The sequence below is a fragment of the Urocampus carinirostris genome, chromosome 6 (assembly GCF_059441175.1).
Source record: "Urocampus carinirostris isolate Australia breed hairy pipefish chromosome 6, RoL_Ucar_1.0, whole genome shotgun sequence".
Lineage (NCBI taxonomy): Eukaryota > Metazoa > Chordata > Actinopteri > Syngnathiformes > Syngnathidae > Urocampus > Urocampus carinirostris.
The window spans coordinates 17,195,580-17,211,468 of NC_142354.1; the positions used below are offsets into that span (position 1 = coordinate 17,195,580).

At 41.0% G+C, this 15,889-nt stretch overlaps 1 protein-coding gene across 3 annotated transcripts in view; it reads left to right on the plus strand.

Annotated features, from left to right (window-relative positions):
• The window catches only part of iffo2b (intermediate filament family orphan 2b), a 58,167-nt gene extending 43,995 nt beyond the window's left edge, over positions 1 to 14,172 (plus strand). Inside the window, exons 5-8 of one of the 3 annotated variants that reach the window (XM_088338073.1) lie at positions 142 to 284; positions 1,113 to 1,326; positions 4,040 to 4,138; positions 6,985 to 14,172. In XM_088338073.1, coding sequence (XP_088194199.1) covers positions 142 to 284; positions 1,113 to 1,326; positions 4,040 to 4,138; positions 6,985 to 7,218 — 690 coding nt within the window. In that variant the 3' untranslated portion in view covers positions 7,219 to 14,172. The remainder of the gene's footprint in view (positions 1 to 141; positions 285 to 1,112; positions 1,327 to 4,039; positions 4,139 to 6,984) is intronic. The other 2 variants (XM_088338075.1, XM_088338074.1) reach the window with 2 other exon arrangements.
• Positions 14,173 to 15,889: the final 1,717 nt, after the last annotated feature.

Sequence of the window (15,889 nt, forward strand, 5' to 3'; positions counted from 1 at the left end):
CCCTGGTTGGCATTTTATCTTATTATTGAATAGAGCCTGACTTCGGACAAATATGTGAAATGCTCATCAGTTCCTCTACTCCGATAGTTCTCCATTTGATAAAACTGTCATCCATGTGATAAGGTTTATTCCTCTTTTTAGCAGAGCTCTTCGGCAGCCTGCAAAAAGAAAGAGCGTAAGGCGGCGTCCAACGAGGACGTTTCTGAGATGGATGCAGAGCCAAGCCCGTTGGAGGAGGACGCGCTCAACATCACGGATGAGATGAAGAGAATGCTAAATCAGTTGTAAGTTGAAGCGTCCACACCCAAACGCAGACCTCCTCTGCACCAACTCAAGCGTAACTGCTTGTTATTTTCAATCGGTGCTTTGGTGCCCTCTAGTGTGTCAACGGAACGTTGCATTTTCACTCAACTAGCCTTCCGATTATGACTATGTAGCATTCCTGTCAACCTCCAGGGCTCCATGCCCTTACAAACTGTTGTATTTTCCCTTACAAAATAATCTTACACCATATTTTTTTTCCAAACGTGTTTATTTATGTAGTTTAACATGTTATATTGTACATATGTTTCGTTATATCATATATATTGTTAATTAACATTTTGTTGAAAGGGGGAATTGTCTGTAATCAAGGATAATTTAGCTCATTTTAAGTATTATTTTTATTATTTTATATTTAAAAAAAAAAGCAATATTAAAATGAGCAGAATAATTGTTTATCCAAAACATATTTTTGCGTTAAGATAATATACATTTAAATAAGCAGAATTATATGAACCGAGATGATTTTTGTTCTCATTTAATTTACAATTTTATTGTAATTGATTTTATAAGAGAAATGAGTTAAAAGTGTAATGAAATAAGAAACATATGACTGATAGTTAGAAAAATGATATTTTAGGAAGGGTTGTTGTTTGTTGGAGTGGTGTTTGATTGTAAAATGTAGAAATAACGGCTTGCTTCTTGACTGACTCACCTTTCCTAACACTTCTTTTATGAATTACTAACATGTCTCCGTTTCTTCTTTGCACGTGTCTTTGCCTGACTCCACCTTACTCGTTTTCTCTTTCCTTCTCTTCTTCCTTTCTCTGTCTCTTCCCATCATTCTGCAGACACGGTTCCGATAACTCCTCTGTTGCCAGGCGCGAGACTTTCGAACTGGACGATGACTGCGACAGTCTGACATGGGAGGAAAACGAAGAGACGCTTTTGCTTTGGGAAGACTTTGCAAACTACAACGTGCCGTGCGGCGCAACAACCACGGCGGCGCCCCCGGCATGCGCCAACGCGATTCCGAATGAGGGCAACACGGAGGCCGCTGAACCGGTGAGTCCTCTATTCTCGAAGAGAGGTAAGATCGGGTCTACAAAATCCAGCCCGACTCGACCCAGGCCCGCGGGTATTACAGCCCGAGCCCGATGCGACCCAAAATGTCATCTTATTTGTGAGGACTCAGAAGGAAGAGAGGTGATTTATTTAACAAATTAAATCCTGTCTTCTGTAACGAAATCCAAGATAAATAAGACTGTATAAACATTTGCGTCTTTTCTTACTCTGTGTCTGCAGTGGTTCTCAAATAGTGGGGCAGGGCTCCCTCTGGGGGCCGCAGACGCATTTGACTCCGAGGAACTTTTCTTAACATCCCCCAGAATAAAGTGCAATTGCATCTCCACTACACTAGGGGACCGTGATGTTCTCAGTGCTTTGTTTACATTTAGCCTCCATGCAGTGCATTAAGCACAGACAATAAGTGTGGACACGAAGTGTAGCAAGCTCTCAAGTGACTCCACGAAAATTGCATTCAACACAGACAGGCAAAGAAAGACGGGGTACAAACAAACAAAAATCTTCTCACATAGCACTTCACTGCGACCTTGGAGGGAGACGGGCAAAAACTGCTGTGCTTGCTATGTTTAAAATGTTGACAGCGGACAGCACAAAGCCCAAAGACTGCCCAATTACTCTGATAAGACGCTTGCGTTCTTCCTCAGTTAAAATGTGCCGAAAGGCGTAGATTTAGCATGGTGACGTGTTACCACCAATATTTAGCAATCTTTGTTTGTCCCCACCAATATTATCTGATCACTTAGAAAAAAATGATCGATCTTGGGAGGCTGCGAGAGGATTTCTTCTTTCTAGAAGGGGCGTGACAAAAAATTGATGAGCACTGCATTAACCAACAATTTCCCATCATTGACAGATTTGTTTAAAGCCCCAATGTGTAATATTGACCACTGTGTGGCGGCAGGATGCTGGATAAACATGGCGCCAATCTTAGTGGGGATTCCACAGTTGTAAAAGAAATACAAATTTCCTGACATGTGGTTTTTTAATAAAAAATTAGAAATAGTACGATAATTCATATATTTTTTCCTGGTATTCAAATCAATGTTTTTTTCATTTTTATATAGATAGATACTTTATTCATCCCCATTTTACTGGATGAAGGTTTTTTTTTTGTACCACTAGGAGGCATTAAATATTACAAACTGTTCCTTTGGATGTTGATGTGAAATATTTAAAGCTGTCCGTCATTTTGACAGTATGAAAATCGGGCAATAAACCACATTAGCAGGTAGAAATCTAGCGCAGCACTTTGAGAGGGGGGCAGAGAGACAAAGAAGAACAATGATGGGTGAATAATGAACAGAGAGGAAAGAGTTCTTCGAATTGACATAGCAAAAGTTTACTACAGTACAAGTTGTGATAAGGCGACTTCTGTGTATTTGCGGACCACGGTTTACTGTAGCAATAGAATAGTGAGTTGTGACAAGACCAAAAAAAGTTAACAAGAGAGAAGCCAGGCCCAACCCAAACGTAATGATTGACATTTTAGGCCCCTCTAGGCTGAGATTTTGGTTGGGTCGGGCTCTGACTCAGGATTAAGATTTTACCTGTAATTCTCTATAGGAATACTTAATGCTCCAGCACCACTTTTCATATCCTTTTTTTTTAAAGCTTAAATTATTTTCTTATTTTGTGTTGACTCAAGAGGGTTTGTTATATTATATTAGATTTTAATGTTTTTCAAGGTCTACGTTTTCAAATAAAGTTATTTAAAAAATGAACCAAAATAACAATTATTATTAGCAAAAATGACTTGCTAGTGGAACCAAAACGTATTATTCCGTTCTAACTTATTATTCGAGTAAACTTAGAAATAATAATAATTAAATCAGCAAAATAATGTGCAATATTTAACTATATGTTATCTTTTGCAGTGTAATCGTAAACAGCAAAACCTAATGTATATATTTTCCTGTACTACCTCATGAGCAGATGATTCGTATATACAAAGAAAACTAATAGTAATCTGCTGCCACCTACTGGTAAGGATGAATATTAGTTACTGAAAAAAAGCAAATATATTGAACAATGGCATCCTTTTTTGTAAAAACAAAACTGGGCGATATCCTGCAACACACTAGACATGGTCTCACGGCCTACAGCCTGCTAAATTGCTCTAGACCAGGGGTGTCAAACTCATTTTAACACGATAGAACAAACGTTCTCTCGGGGGCCGGATTAGTAGATTAGAGAGAAAGGAAAAAGAGAAAGAAATAAGAGAAAGAGAGGGAGAGAAAGGTAGAGAAGGTAGGTGGAAAATAGAGAGAAAGGGAAAGAGATAGAGAGCATGAGAAACAAGAGACAAAAGGAGAAATAGTGAGAGAGGGGGAAATAGAAAGAAAGAAATCCAAAGAGAAAGAGAGAAGGGGAAAGGAAGAGAGAGCAAGAGAAGGTAAAAAGACATAGACAGAGAGTAACAGAGAGTGTGTGAGTGATCGAGCGAGAGAAATGCAAGTAACCAAAGCCAGGTCCCTCTCACAAATGCTGTACATCAAGTCGACATATTTCAACCAGCAGCTCGTTTTTCTCTTGCGCTTCTTTGATCCGGCCCGCGGGCCGCCTGTTTGACACCTGTGCTCTAGACACACATCTCAGATGCATCAAATGCGATGTCTTCCGTACGTTCCGGATACAGTTTGAATTGTGACAATATAGAAATCTGACTTAATAACCCCCCTTCTACCTTTCCAAGGAATCCAACGACAGGAGTCTTGGTAGCCTCATTGATGAAACCGAGTCGCTCTTTAAGAACAGAGAGACGGAGTACCAGAAGACCATCGGGCAGATCGAGGTGCGGTCAACACAGCATTTTGATTTTTGTGTTTAACATTGGGATGCCGAATTCCTTCTGACAGGTTCTGTGAAGTTTTACTCTGAGTTGACACCTAAAACAAGAAGAAACGAGAAGCCTTCAGATAGAAAATTCCATTCCCCGTTCCGCCGCCCTCCCCTGAACCCACTCTTTTTATTAAATCGTCAAGGTTAGAAAAAACTGATTAGACCTTAGAGGTGTCGGTATCAAAGAACAGCCACATGATTGGCCGATAGCGAAAATGATGTAACAGTCATAAGAACAAACGGTATTCGTACGGGTGCTTAACTATGCTTCAAATTCAGATTTGTTTTCAAGGTCAGGAAAATGCTTGAATTTTGGGTGAAGTGCTTGATTATGCTAGAAATGGTTGCCATTTCCAGGTTTCTTGGCAGTATAAAACATACATTAAATGAAGAAAAATGTAGAAAATATTGCGCTATGGCTGCTTTAGTGACTTGTCTTTATGGCGTTCATGTGAAGCATCGCAACTCTTACTGGTCTCACCTCAGAGGACAGCTCTATTTAGAACACTTGCTCTTTTGCATCTGCTCTTTGAGTTTTTCCTTGCCATTATGACGGGCTTCTCTCTATCGTTTTTTTTTTTCACTATTCGTGCAGGATACACAGCATGTACTTTTACGCAAGTAATTATTACTTAAAGAAAATGCTTACCAAACTATCATTTTAACTCACTAAAAATAAAATTCCCTCCTTGGTGTTGGGGTAAAAGATGCACAAATTCCTCTTTCCACCTCCCTCATGTCAGACGTCATGTCAACTTCTTGCCAATCGCTTATAAGCCTTACTGGCCTAATCTTTCACTATTTGCAGCCCAAGTAAACCCCGAAACCCACAGTTTGGCACTGAAGTACGCATGGCCAGACTAAAGCTTCGGGTTTATTTCAAGCTCATTTATCAAATCGAGTTAATCCGTCGGGTTCGGGTTTCATTCCTAAGACTTAAAAAGTGGTCGGCGGCGCCCTCTGTTGGCTGCGGCTGCATCGGCTCGCTACAACGGGTCAGGTGCAATCGACATTTCGTTCTGTGTACATTGTTACACAGAATGACAATACAAGGAAATTATTATTATTATTATTATTATATATACGCGACTCGGGTTGGGTCAGGCTGAGTTTTTTAGGCCCCATCTTTCCTCTAGTTTAAACGTACCACCTAAGAAAACCCCAGTTCCAGTTTATTCTGAAACATAGCAATGTCGGTAAAACAGCAACAGGTGAAACAAATAACTTTTTTTCTGTGTGGTCTGGTACCCAACTACCCATGGGCCGGTACCGGTCCGCAGCCGGGTGGTTACAGACCACTGTATTGTGGCGAATATGGGTGGTAAATAAATTATTTTAACAAACAATTTATTGACCAATCGAATTAAAGAGCAGATTTTAATCTTTTCAAAACTCGTCTCGCCTTTTTGGAGCACCACATACTTTTTTATATCATCCATTATCTGCACCGCTTATCCTCAGTATGGTCGCGGGGGTGCTGGAGCCCATCCCAGCCATTTTGGGGCAGCGGGCAGGGGACACCCTGAACTGGTTGCCAGCCAGTCGCAGGGCACTCAGGGACAGACAATTCGCTCGCTCATTCACACCTAGGGACAATTTTGGACTGGCCAATTAACCTGACATGCATGTTTTTGGAATGTGGGAGGAAACTGGAGTGCCCGGCGGAAACCCACGCAAGCACAGGGAGAGCATGCAAACTCTGCACAGGAAGGTTGGTAGCTGGATTTGAACCCGTGACCTCAGATCTGTGCCACACACGTGCTAACCACTGCGCTGCCGTGCTACCCCTTTTTATATCATTGTCAGGAAAACGGATGAAAAACCTTGTTCAGTTATTCTGAAGGGTGGCAACACACACTTTAGGTGAATTCTTTTTCCCGTTTTTGATAGTTCAATATACCTTAATCAAGACACACACACTCTTAGATTATGGACTTTTCTTTTACTAATCATCTACTGAAGAAGCTTGAATAGAACACAAAACACTAATAAGAAGATAAAATATAGACAACTAGAGGTTGAGACCTTAAACTGGCACCATTTGAACCGACAACAACATTGGCTTGATTATTACGTTATGGTATTTTGATAGAGTTCCCCCTTTAACGTCACACCAATACCAATACCTTGCAACCACGAGATGTTCTGCGTCGATGAAGATGACGGCCCAGTCTTTATGTCCTCGGCTGTAGAGCGAAGAAGAATTCTGGTGGGCTTGAGAGCCGGTTGGGATGAGGACCACAGGATGCAGAGTGTTGAAGTGTTGACTGCTGGTGGCCTAAGGCTTCTCTGTGGTCACTGGCCTTGTCCAACTAGTTTAGCCGCTAGGCTGATCAAGCTTGGCTGCGGACTTGGCAAGGCTCTCTGGCTGCCCGTTAGAGCTGAGACTTGGTCAGGACCGGCTAGGGCAGCCTAGGTCCAGTTCCTCCTCGTAGGACATGCCCTCTTGCTTCTTGCTGGCCAAAAGTTTACACTGCACTTGCGAGGTGAGATGTGTACCAGCTCTCAGTACCGGTCTCCTGTGAGGGGCAGACCCCTTGAGGTGGTGTTGTCACTGCAAACGTCCCCCTCCTCAACCTCACATTCCCCCAGTATGTCAGATAACATATCTATGCGATTGACTTAGAACACAGTATTCACTTTACTTGTTTTGACATTGTAAAACTGAATTCTGAACAAACGTTGAATACTCTACAGTACTAAACTATAAACCAACGAGGTTCAATGAAATAGTAAAAAAAAAAAAAAAAAAAGAAACAAAAGCAAGTATTGGCTTAAAGATTTTTTGTTGTGTTCTAGATGGAGCTGGCGACGGCCAAGAGCGACATGAACCGCCACCTGCATGAGTACATGGAGATGTGCAGCATGAAGCGAGGCTTGGACGTGCAGATGGAAACGTGCCGGCGAATGATCAAAGGCGGCAGGAGCTCTCCATCCTTCAGTTCGGCGGCCAGCAGCGACTCAGGGAACAATGACGAAATCCAAGACGAGATCGCCGACAAGGACGCCGAGGCACACGCCCCTGTCAGTTGATACGACGGGAAAAAAAGGCTCACCGGCGCTCTCCCAATTGTGGTGCTTTTTTTAACTGTTTGCTTTAGTCGGTGGTGAGGGTTTTAAGAGAAAAGGGGTGCTCTTTTCCTGTTTGGGGATTTTTCCTGGGAGATGGGTCATTTTGGTAGCCGAGGACATGTAGGATATGGAAGCCCAAGAGTGCCAAAATACAATCAATAAAAACTGAATTGCTCGTTATTTAGCAAAAAATGTTTATTTCAAAAGGTCGTTTTTATTCATTTCATTTTGGCATTTTTGTGCTTACATATTGAAATGCAACTGACAACTTGCTGTTTTGAGCCGAACGTTATCAATTTAAAGGAACAGTGTGTTAAAAAAAAATAAAAATCAAGTGATTAAATATTACACAAACAATGATGTAAACATGCATCTTAACTCAAAAGTTGAGCAAACTTGCATTTATTTCAAATGAGCCTCAATGAGAGAGAGACATCTTGCTGCTACGAGTACCCAAAACCTTTTCTATGGGTGGGTGAAATAAATTACAAGAGAAACTGTGGTTGGGTCACTTTGAGACTGCCTAGTTTATATTTTTTCTTCTTCTTTTCACTCATTTTTAGTTGCACCACACAAACTAGCGACATCTAGTGGTCAAATAATACACAACGTCCCTTTAGGGTAGGGGTCTCAAACTACTGGGGGGCCAATCGCGGATGGTAGTTTGAGGCCTTTCATATTACGGCTCTAGCTTTGGTATGAAAGTTAAAGGGACAGTGTGTATGAGTTGACCACTAGATGTCACTGTATTGAATACAGTGATTCTGTGTATTCTGTCATTTAAGTTAAATCATGTTTATTTGTAAAGCCCATAATCACATGAAATTTCAAAGGGTTGTACAGACTACCATTACACCAACAAGTGCTAAAAATCACAAGGAAGAATACAAAGTATGGAGACTAAAAATCAACATGGAATTTTCTTTTAATCGTAGGTTGAAACTGTTGCATATTTTCTTGCTTAGGTCAAGTCATATTTATTTGTGACGCCCTTTATCCCAATGACTCTCAAAGGGCTGCAAAGACCATTAACACAATTATATACTTAAAATAGGAAGATAAAAAAGATGATTAAGATAGGCAACATTTACAAGGTAGTTTCTGTCGAGTTCTTTTTGTTGAGGGTGCATGTATGTGAAATTCTTAGATGTGCTCGTATAAACTCTTCTTTTTTAATTTTTTTACGGGGGTTTTGGTTGGCATTTGAAACAGTCCTTTTCTTACTTTCACCTAAACCAGGGGTGTTAAACCCATTTTACCTCGGGGGCCACATGATAGAAAAAGCATTCTCTCGGAGGCCGGACTAGTAGATTACAGAGGAAGAAAAAAAAGAGCGAAATAAGAGAGGGAGAGAAAAGGAGAGGGTGTGGGACAAGGAAAGAGAAAGGGAGAAAGAGAAATGGTGAGAGAGGGGGAAATAAAAAGAAGTCCAAAGAGAAATAGAAAGAGGAGAGAAAATAGAAGGAGAGAAGGGGTGAAAGAGAGAAGGTGAGAGCGAGAGCAAGAGAAGGTAAAAAGACAGAGACATTGAGGAACAAAGAAAGAGAAAAAGAGACGGAGAGTGAGAAAAATGGAAGAAGAGAGAGAGAAATACAAGCACAGCATTTGTGAGCGGCACCTAGCTTTGGCAACATCAAGTGGACATACTTTAACCGCAGCTCATTTTGCTCTTGTGCTTCCCTCGGCGTTGTCTAGCGGGCCGGATTCATTCCCTTAACGGACCTGATATGGCCCACGGGCCACCTACTTGAAACCCCTAACCTAGACTAAAAGAAAACCTCAAGCATGCGTGTGGAATCAAATGAGTAACTTTTTACAAACCCCGTAATCTGCCCAACCCACCTTTAAATTTAATCCCTTATGCAGAAATATTGAAACAATACATCAGCAAGACGTTCCGATCATGGCATAGTGACACAAAGATGGCGTCCCAAGAGGCACGTGCCTGGTCAAAATCCATCAAAATATTCCACGTACCAAATTAGAATAGGTTTTATCATTTAAATCTTTCTTTTTATACGAATGACGTTTCTTTTACCACAATGAGGCACTAAATCATACATGCTGTTTCTTAAAGAAGTTACGGTCCACTTGCATTGGGGGCCAAACAGATCCAGAAGCATTTATGATTGTGTTGTTCTGGAGTTGCATTTTCATCATTTATTCCCCCCTGCTGCTAAAAAAGAGGGAAAAGAGCACATCCTTTGTTATTTATTTTCGAATGTGTTAGTGCACTACGAAAAATCTATGCAATGGAGCTGGCCTTGCATACATAAACAAGCTTCTTTATGATTAGCCTTCCAAGTACTACAGCAGGTGACTTTTCTACAGCACTTGTTACGCTTTTCTTCAGGTTTGTGCGCGCGTCTTTCAGTAGCAGTTAGCATCACAAGCATTTTCCTTCCTTGGAGAATATCTGCCTTAAATCCACAAGCAAGCAGGAAGCAGAATGTCGGCGTTCTGATGTCAAAAGGCTGCCTGGAGCCTTGTGCAGCACACTGATACACAAGTCCCAAATGTAACAATTTCCAAATAAAACCCCTCTCTATAGTCAGTGGCGTGCAGTCGAGAGGCAGGTGAGGATGAGCCTCATCTGTCGTCATGGGAATAATTTACAGTGAGGAAAATAAGTATTTGAACATCCTGCTATTTTGCTATTTCTTCCACTTAGAAATCATGGAGGGGTCTGAAATTTTAAACGTAGGTGCATGTCCACTGTGAGAGAGATAAACTAAAAAAAAAATCCAGATATCCCAATGCATGTTTTTTTAACAATTTATTAGTTTGATATAGCTGCAAACAAGAATGTGAACACCTGAGAAAATGAATGTTGATATTTGGTACAGTAGCCTTTTTTGCTATTAAAGAGGTCAAACAAAGGTGATTTCTGGAATTTTCTTTTTAGTTTATCTCTCACAGTGGACATGCACTTGCGATAAAAATTTCAGACCCCTATGATTTCTAAGTACAAGAAATAGCAAAAAAGCAGGGTGTTCGAATACTTATTTCCTCACTGTATGTAAAAATGGGTACATATTTTCATTGTTCTTTCTCATTTAACTTCAATTTTTAGATTTTCCTTTTTGAAATTCTTCAATTTTACATTATGGCGATTACTAATAGAATGAGTAACGTTTTTGTGTGTAAAGCACACACGTGTATACCGCTGAGTGAGGCACGCAATTCTCTTGCCTCATGGCAGAGGGCGATAGTGAGACCAGGGATTTTGAATTGGCGCACACCTCAGCCCCTAACGGTAAAATTAGTAATGGTGTTAGCAAGCTAATGTCAAGTCAAGCTATCCGATATCGTAAAAGCTGCAAGTGCAAATTTAGGGAAGAAACTCAATTTTGTTTTTTACTGAAACACACCAGATTTTGGGCCACAGGATTAAACAGCAATAAAAATGAACACAATCACAATCATTTCTTACATTAAAAAAAAAAATTAGCGGGGAAATGTCTAGTACAGAAAAGTAACACTATGTGCCACAATTAAGACTTATCTTCAGGGTGTCCCCAAAAAAACGTATACACACTTTAACTTTAAATAGCCAAATTATTATGATTATTACTTGTATTTCAGATTTGTTCTGAAAATATTCTGTAAATGTGAAAATAAAGCTAGTGTTCGAAGACATGTCGGCGCAACCGTGTGTGGAACTCTTTGCACTTCAGCTTTATTTTCACATTTCCAGAATGGTTTCAGAACATTGTTTTGTGTACGAAGCCTAGTATCCATTTTTACTCAAATCAAATCAGAAATAAAAAAAAAATGGACATGGACCTCACTGCACGTCACTGCCCACAACGAAACAAATTTCGAACATGAAGACCAAACAAACCTGTAAAGCAAAAACCAAAGGACATATTTTGAGGTCTCGTTTATATTGCTTTTGTGCGTTTCAACCCATTTTGAAATTTGTGTGCTTTGTATCACTCACCCCAGAGGCCTTTGAGTTTAAACAGCAGACCCTAAAAAATAGAACACTTTGATTTGACGTTTGAAATGGTCCTCTTTGAAGCGTTTACGCTACACCCAGTTTTTTCGTTTTAAATCATGGTCGTAACATTTCTGTTAAATTATAACGTATGAAATAACATCCGATTAAGTTGAATGTTAATGGACTATTGTACTTTTTGTTTTGCAGCATGTTGGTACAGGGTAGAAAGGAATTTTTGCTGTACGGTTAGGAAATTGTGCCCTTTTATTTATAGCGGTGCTGATGCCTAACATAGACTTGCGACATATCTTATTTTTTTAATATATGATTTTGAAAAAAGGTAAATAGCGTTTGGAGAGAAGCATATCAGATTATATTAAGACGAGAGTGAGCACCACTCGCAATCTATCATTTACATCAGGGGTCACCAACGTGATGCCGTAAGAATGCCTGAGTAGGCCGCAATCTGGTTCTACCTATTACCTGGTATGTTTTAGCTTTTGAGTCAATTTTAACCCCACTTCTAATGATTATAATTTGTTAATAACATAGTAACAACAAAGTAATGATATAACTTATTTTAGAATTACATATTTGGAGGTGCCAAATATTAAAAAAATATGGATTAAGAGAATTTTCAGATTTCTATGTTTTTTCTTCTTTGTAGTAGCATCTATCCATCCATCCATTGTCTTCCGCTTATCCGGGGTCAAGTCGAGGGGGCAGCAGCCTTAACAGGGAAGCCCAGACGTCCCTATCCCCAGCCACCTCCTCCAGCTCATCCGATGGTATCCTGAGGTGTTCCCAGGCCAGCCTAGAGACAGTCTCTCCAGCGTGTCCTGGGTCGCCCCCGAGGCCTCCTGCCGGCGGCACATGCCCAGAACACGAGGGAGGCGTGCAGGAGGCATCCTGATCAGATGCCTGAGCCACTTCAACTGGCTCCACTTTATGCATAGGAGCAGTGGCTCTACATAGAGTCCCACACGGATGACTGAGCTTCTCACCTTATCTCTAAGGGAGAACCCAGACACCCTGCGGAGGAAACTCATTTCAGTTGTATCGAGGACCGTGTTCTTTTGGTCATAACCCACACTTCATGACCATAGGTGAGAGTAGGAATGTAGACCGACCGGTAGATAGAGAGCTTTGCCTTTCTGCTCAGCTCCCTCTTCAGCGCGACGGAGCAGTACAGGGTCCAAATGACGGCAGACGCTGCACTGACCCGTCTGTCGATCTCTCGTTCCTTTCTACCCTCACTGAACTAAACCCCAAGATACTGGAACTCCTCCACTTGGGGCAAGATCTCATCCCCCAACCCGGAGGGAGCATGCCACCCTTTTCCGTCTGAGTACCATTGTCTCGGACATAGAGGTGCTGATCCTCATCCCGGCCGCTTTACACTCGGCTGCGAATCGCTCCAGTGAGAGCTGAAGATCATGGCCTGAGGAAGACAACAGCACCACATCATCTGCAAAAAGCAGTGACGTAATGCTGAAGAGACCGAACCGGACTCCTTCCCCACCAAGACTGCGCCTAGAAATTCTGTCCAGAAAAGTTATTAACAGAATTGGTGACAAAGGGCTGTCCTGGCGAAGCATCTAAGAGTGCCATTTTTAGCTGGTTAAGTGGTTGTTGGACAAGGGATATTGATGGATTCCTCTAGATCAGGGGGTCTCAAACTCAATTTTTGGGGCGGCTACGGGAGCTAGGGTCTGGGTGAGGTGGGGCCAAATTGGGTTTCCCAAAAGAAAATCTCTGATAAAAAACATTCTACTGTTCTCAAATGTAGTAAGTCCTAGTTTATCTCTGAGATTAGGTGACATAACCTGTGATAGTCGAAATGTATTTGTACTAATCATACATTTACTCTATAATGCATTGAAATATAAGAATAACACATCTTTACTGGTCCAAGTATTTGTTTAACAAATACAGTAAACATTTATATATTGATGACCAATAACTACTATCTTTGGGACGGTTTAGCCAATCAGAATGTAGGACACAATGCACGGTGTATATCCGTGAAGTAGCAAAACCGTAAAAAGTAAAACACGTTATAGCGAGGATCACTGTATCGATCAGAAATTGTAAGAAAGCAAGTCAGAAATAAAAACAATAATTCAGCAAATAGGTTATCAAGTACGTTTCCAACACAAAATAAATTAACTTTTAAAACATGACTATAAATCAACCAATCAGTAAAAACGGGCCACATTTTCATATTAAAGCAGAGGCCCCAATTATCATCCTGAGGGACGCAAAATGCCCTTGGGCTGCAAGTTTGAGATCTCTGCTCTAGATGGCCAGGAAATGTATGGCAATAGTCTTCGTATTTAAACCAAGAGCACCAGAAAGGTAAAACAAATATCACTTACAAATATTTCCTTTTCCGTAGTTTCCATAGAAACATTTTGCAATTTGCTATAAACTGGCATAGCTAACGACAGAAGATTTATAGTATTTGGTAGCTCTGTGCATATTAAAACTGGTAGCATCAGTCACAAAAATGTAGCTCTCAGTTTGGTGACCCCCGATTTACATATTTTATGTCAGTACAATATATGCATGTCTTTCATTTGATTTTTCAATTTTACGTTTGATTATAAACCAGTCTGCTTTCTAGCTAACAGGGCTTTTATCGCGTTTCGCATTAAAGCTGTGCAAATGTATCACTGTTTAAAAGCAGGGATGCATGCTATCGTGCAAGGATGTAAATATTTCATACAATGGAAAATTTTCTACTATACTTTTTTAAGACGGTAGTTGGTGGGAGCCCCATCAGCTTTTTTTGAATGAATGTTTTGTTGCCTTGTGAGGGATTTTGTGTTCCTTCAACTTTGCTTCCATCCATTTATTCTTGTTTTTATTATTAAACTTTAAGTATTAACAAACTCATGTGGGTCATGGGTAGAAATATTGAATGTACTCAATGTCGGGGTGAATTGAATAAAAAATGAAGGGGAATGGTCTCAACTTGTGTTATTTTGTAGGTGTTAGCTCACGGTCAACAGTCTCTCTAAGCTGCACAGTGCTCGCAGAAGGTGAGAGAGACCGAGAGTTTGAAAGAGACAGTATGAAAGAAAGAAAAGTATGAAAGTGAGGGAGAGTATGAAAGTGAGCGAGAGAGAGAGAGAGAGAAATAAAGAGAGTCTGAGAAAGGTAGTCAGAGGACAGAGAGAATCAGAGACAGAGTCAGACCATAATAGAGCCAAAGAGACAGATTTAGAGATAGTCAGAGAGACAGAGTCAGTAAAAGAGACACAGAATGAGAAAGTTAAGGTGAAAGGAGAGATACAAAAAATAAATTCTGAGAAAGAGAGACAGATAGTCCAAAAGAGAGAGACAAGTGAGAGAGTCAGATAGTTTAAAAATAGACAGAGTGAGAATCAGACTCAAATTTTCAACAATTAACATTCAATCAATGAACCATTTCCTTGTTTTACCATGGATGAAACTGATGATAAACCAAAAGATTAAAGTGCAACAAACTAAATAATAATAATAATATAATAATAATAATTTCCTTGTATTGTCATTCTGTGTAACAATGTACACAGAACGAAATGTCGATTGCACCTGACCCGTTGTAGCGAGCCGATGCAGCCGCAGCCAACAGAGGGCGCCGCCGACCACTTTTTAAGTCTTAGGAATGACTCGGCCGGGGCGCGAACCACCGACCTCCCAGTCTCAAAGCGGGCGCCTTACCATCTAGGCTACTGAGCTGGTAATCAGATTCAGAGATTCAGATTCAGATTTACTTTATTGTCATTCGTGTACACGTGTATACAGAACGAAATGTCGATACATCTGACCCGCACAGTTTCTTTGAACGTCCCTTCGCTGCTTTGTAGGCCGCTGGTCTTGTAGGTCTTGTTGACATAGCAGTCCGTGGCTAATAAACACTCCCGAGTGGTCGTAGCACCGAGCGCTTGATGTCGAGTGGTCGTAGCACCGAGCGCTTGATGTCCTCGTTCGGCGGTAACGCCGCCGTCTTGCCACTCTGCTTCGCTGCCTTGTAGGCTGCTGGGTCTTGTCGACATAGCAGTCCGTGGCTAATACACATCAAGCGCTTGATGTCTGGATGATCGCATATCCAGCAAAAAAACTGCGAGCGTAACTTAATCTGCAGTTCGAGCCGACTTTGTGCGCCATCAAAACTGAGTCGAAGACTGGATCTTATGGCCGACGCGTAAAAAAACCGTTGCAAGTCGATGCGGCCGCAGCCATCAGGGCGCCGCCATCTTGAAACCAGTATGCCAGAATGCCAGTAATGTGACAAAAATAATCTTTTAACTTAAAAATATTGTGTAGAGAATTTTTACACAACAGACAGCCTGTCCAAACATAAATAAATGAGTGTTGTATAATCTCACTAGATGTGTACTTGGTAATGTACAGGCCCGGCAGGAGTAGCTTGTTAGAGTTGTTACGTAGCCTAGGTGTAGGAGTAGGCCAGACCTGCAACACCACAAGTCACTTTCCAAACCCGATAACAATCCACGGAGCACTCAGTGATCACCATTTATTTGCGCTCTTCTGACTTCCCTCAAAGCCTGAGGGTTTAATTGATGAATTTCTTTTTAATGTAATGATTAGCCAAAAGCTAGCAGTCGCAGTTTATTTTGGGTGGACCCATTTACTTGTGCAGCTCTTTGACTGACAGCATACACCATCCTATGACAGTCC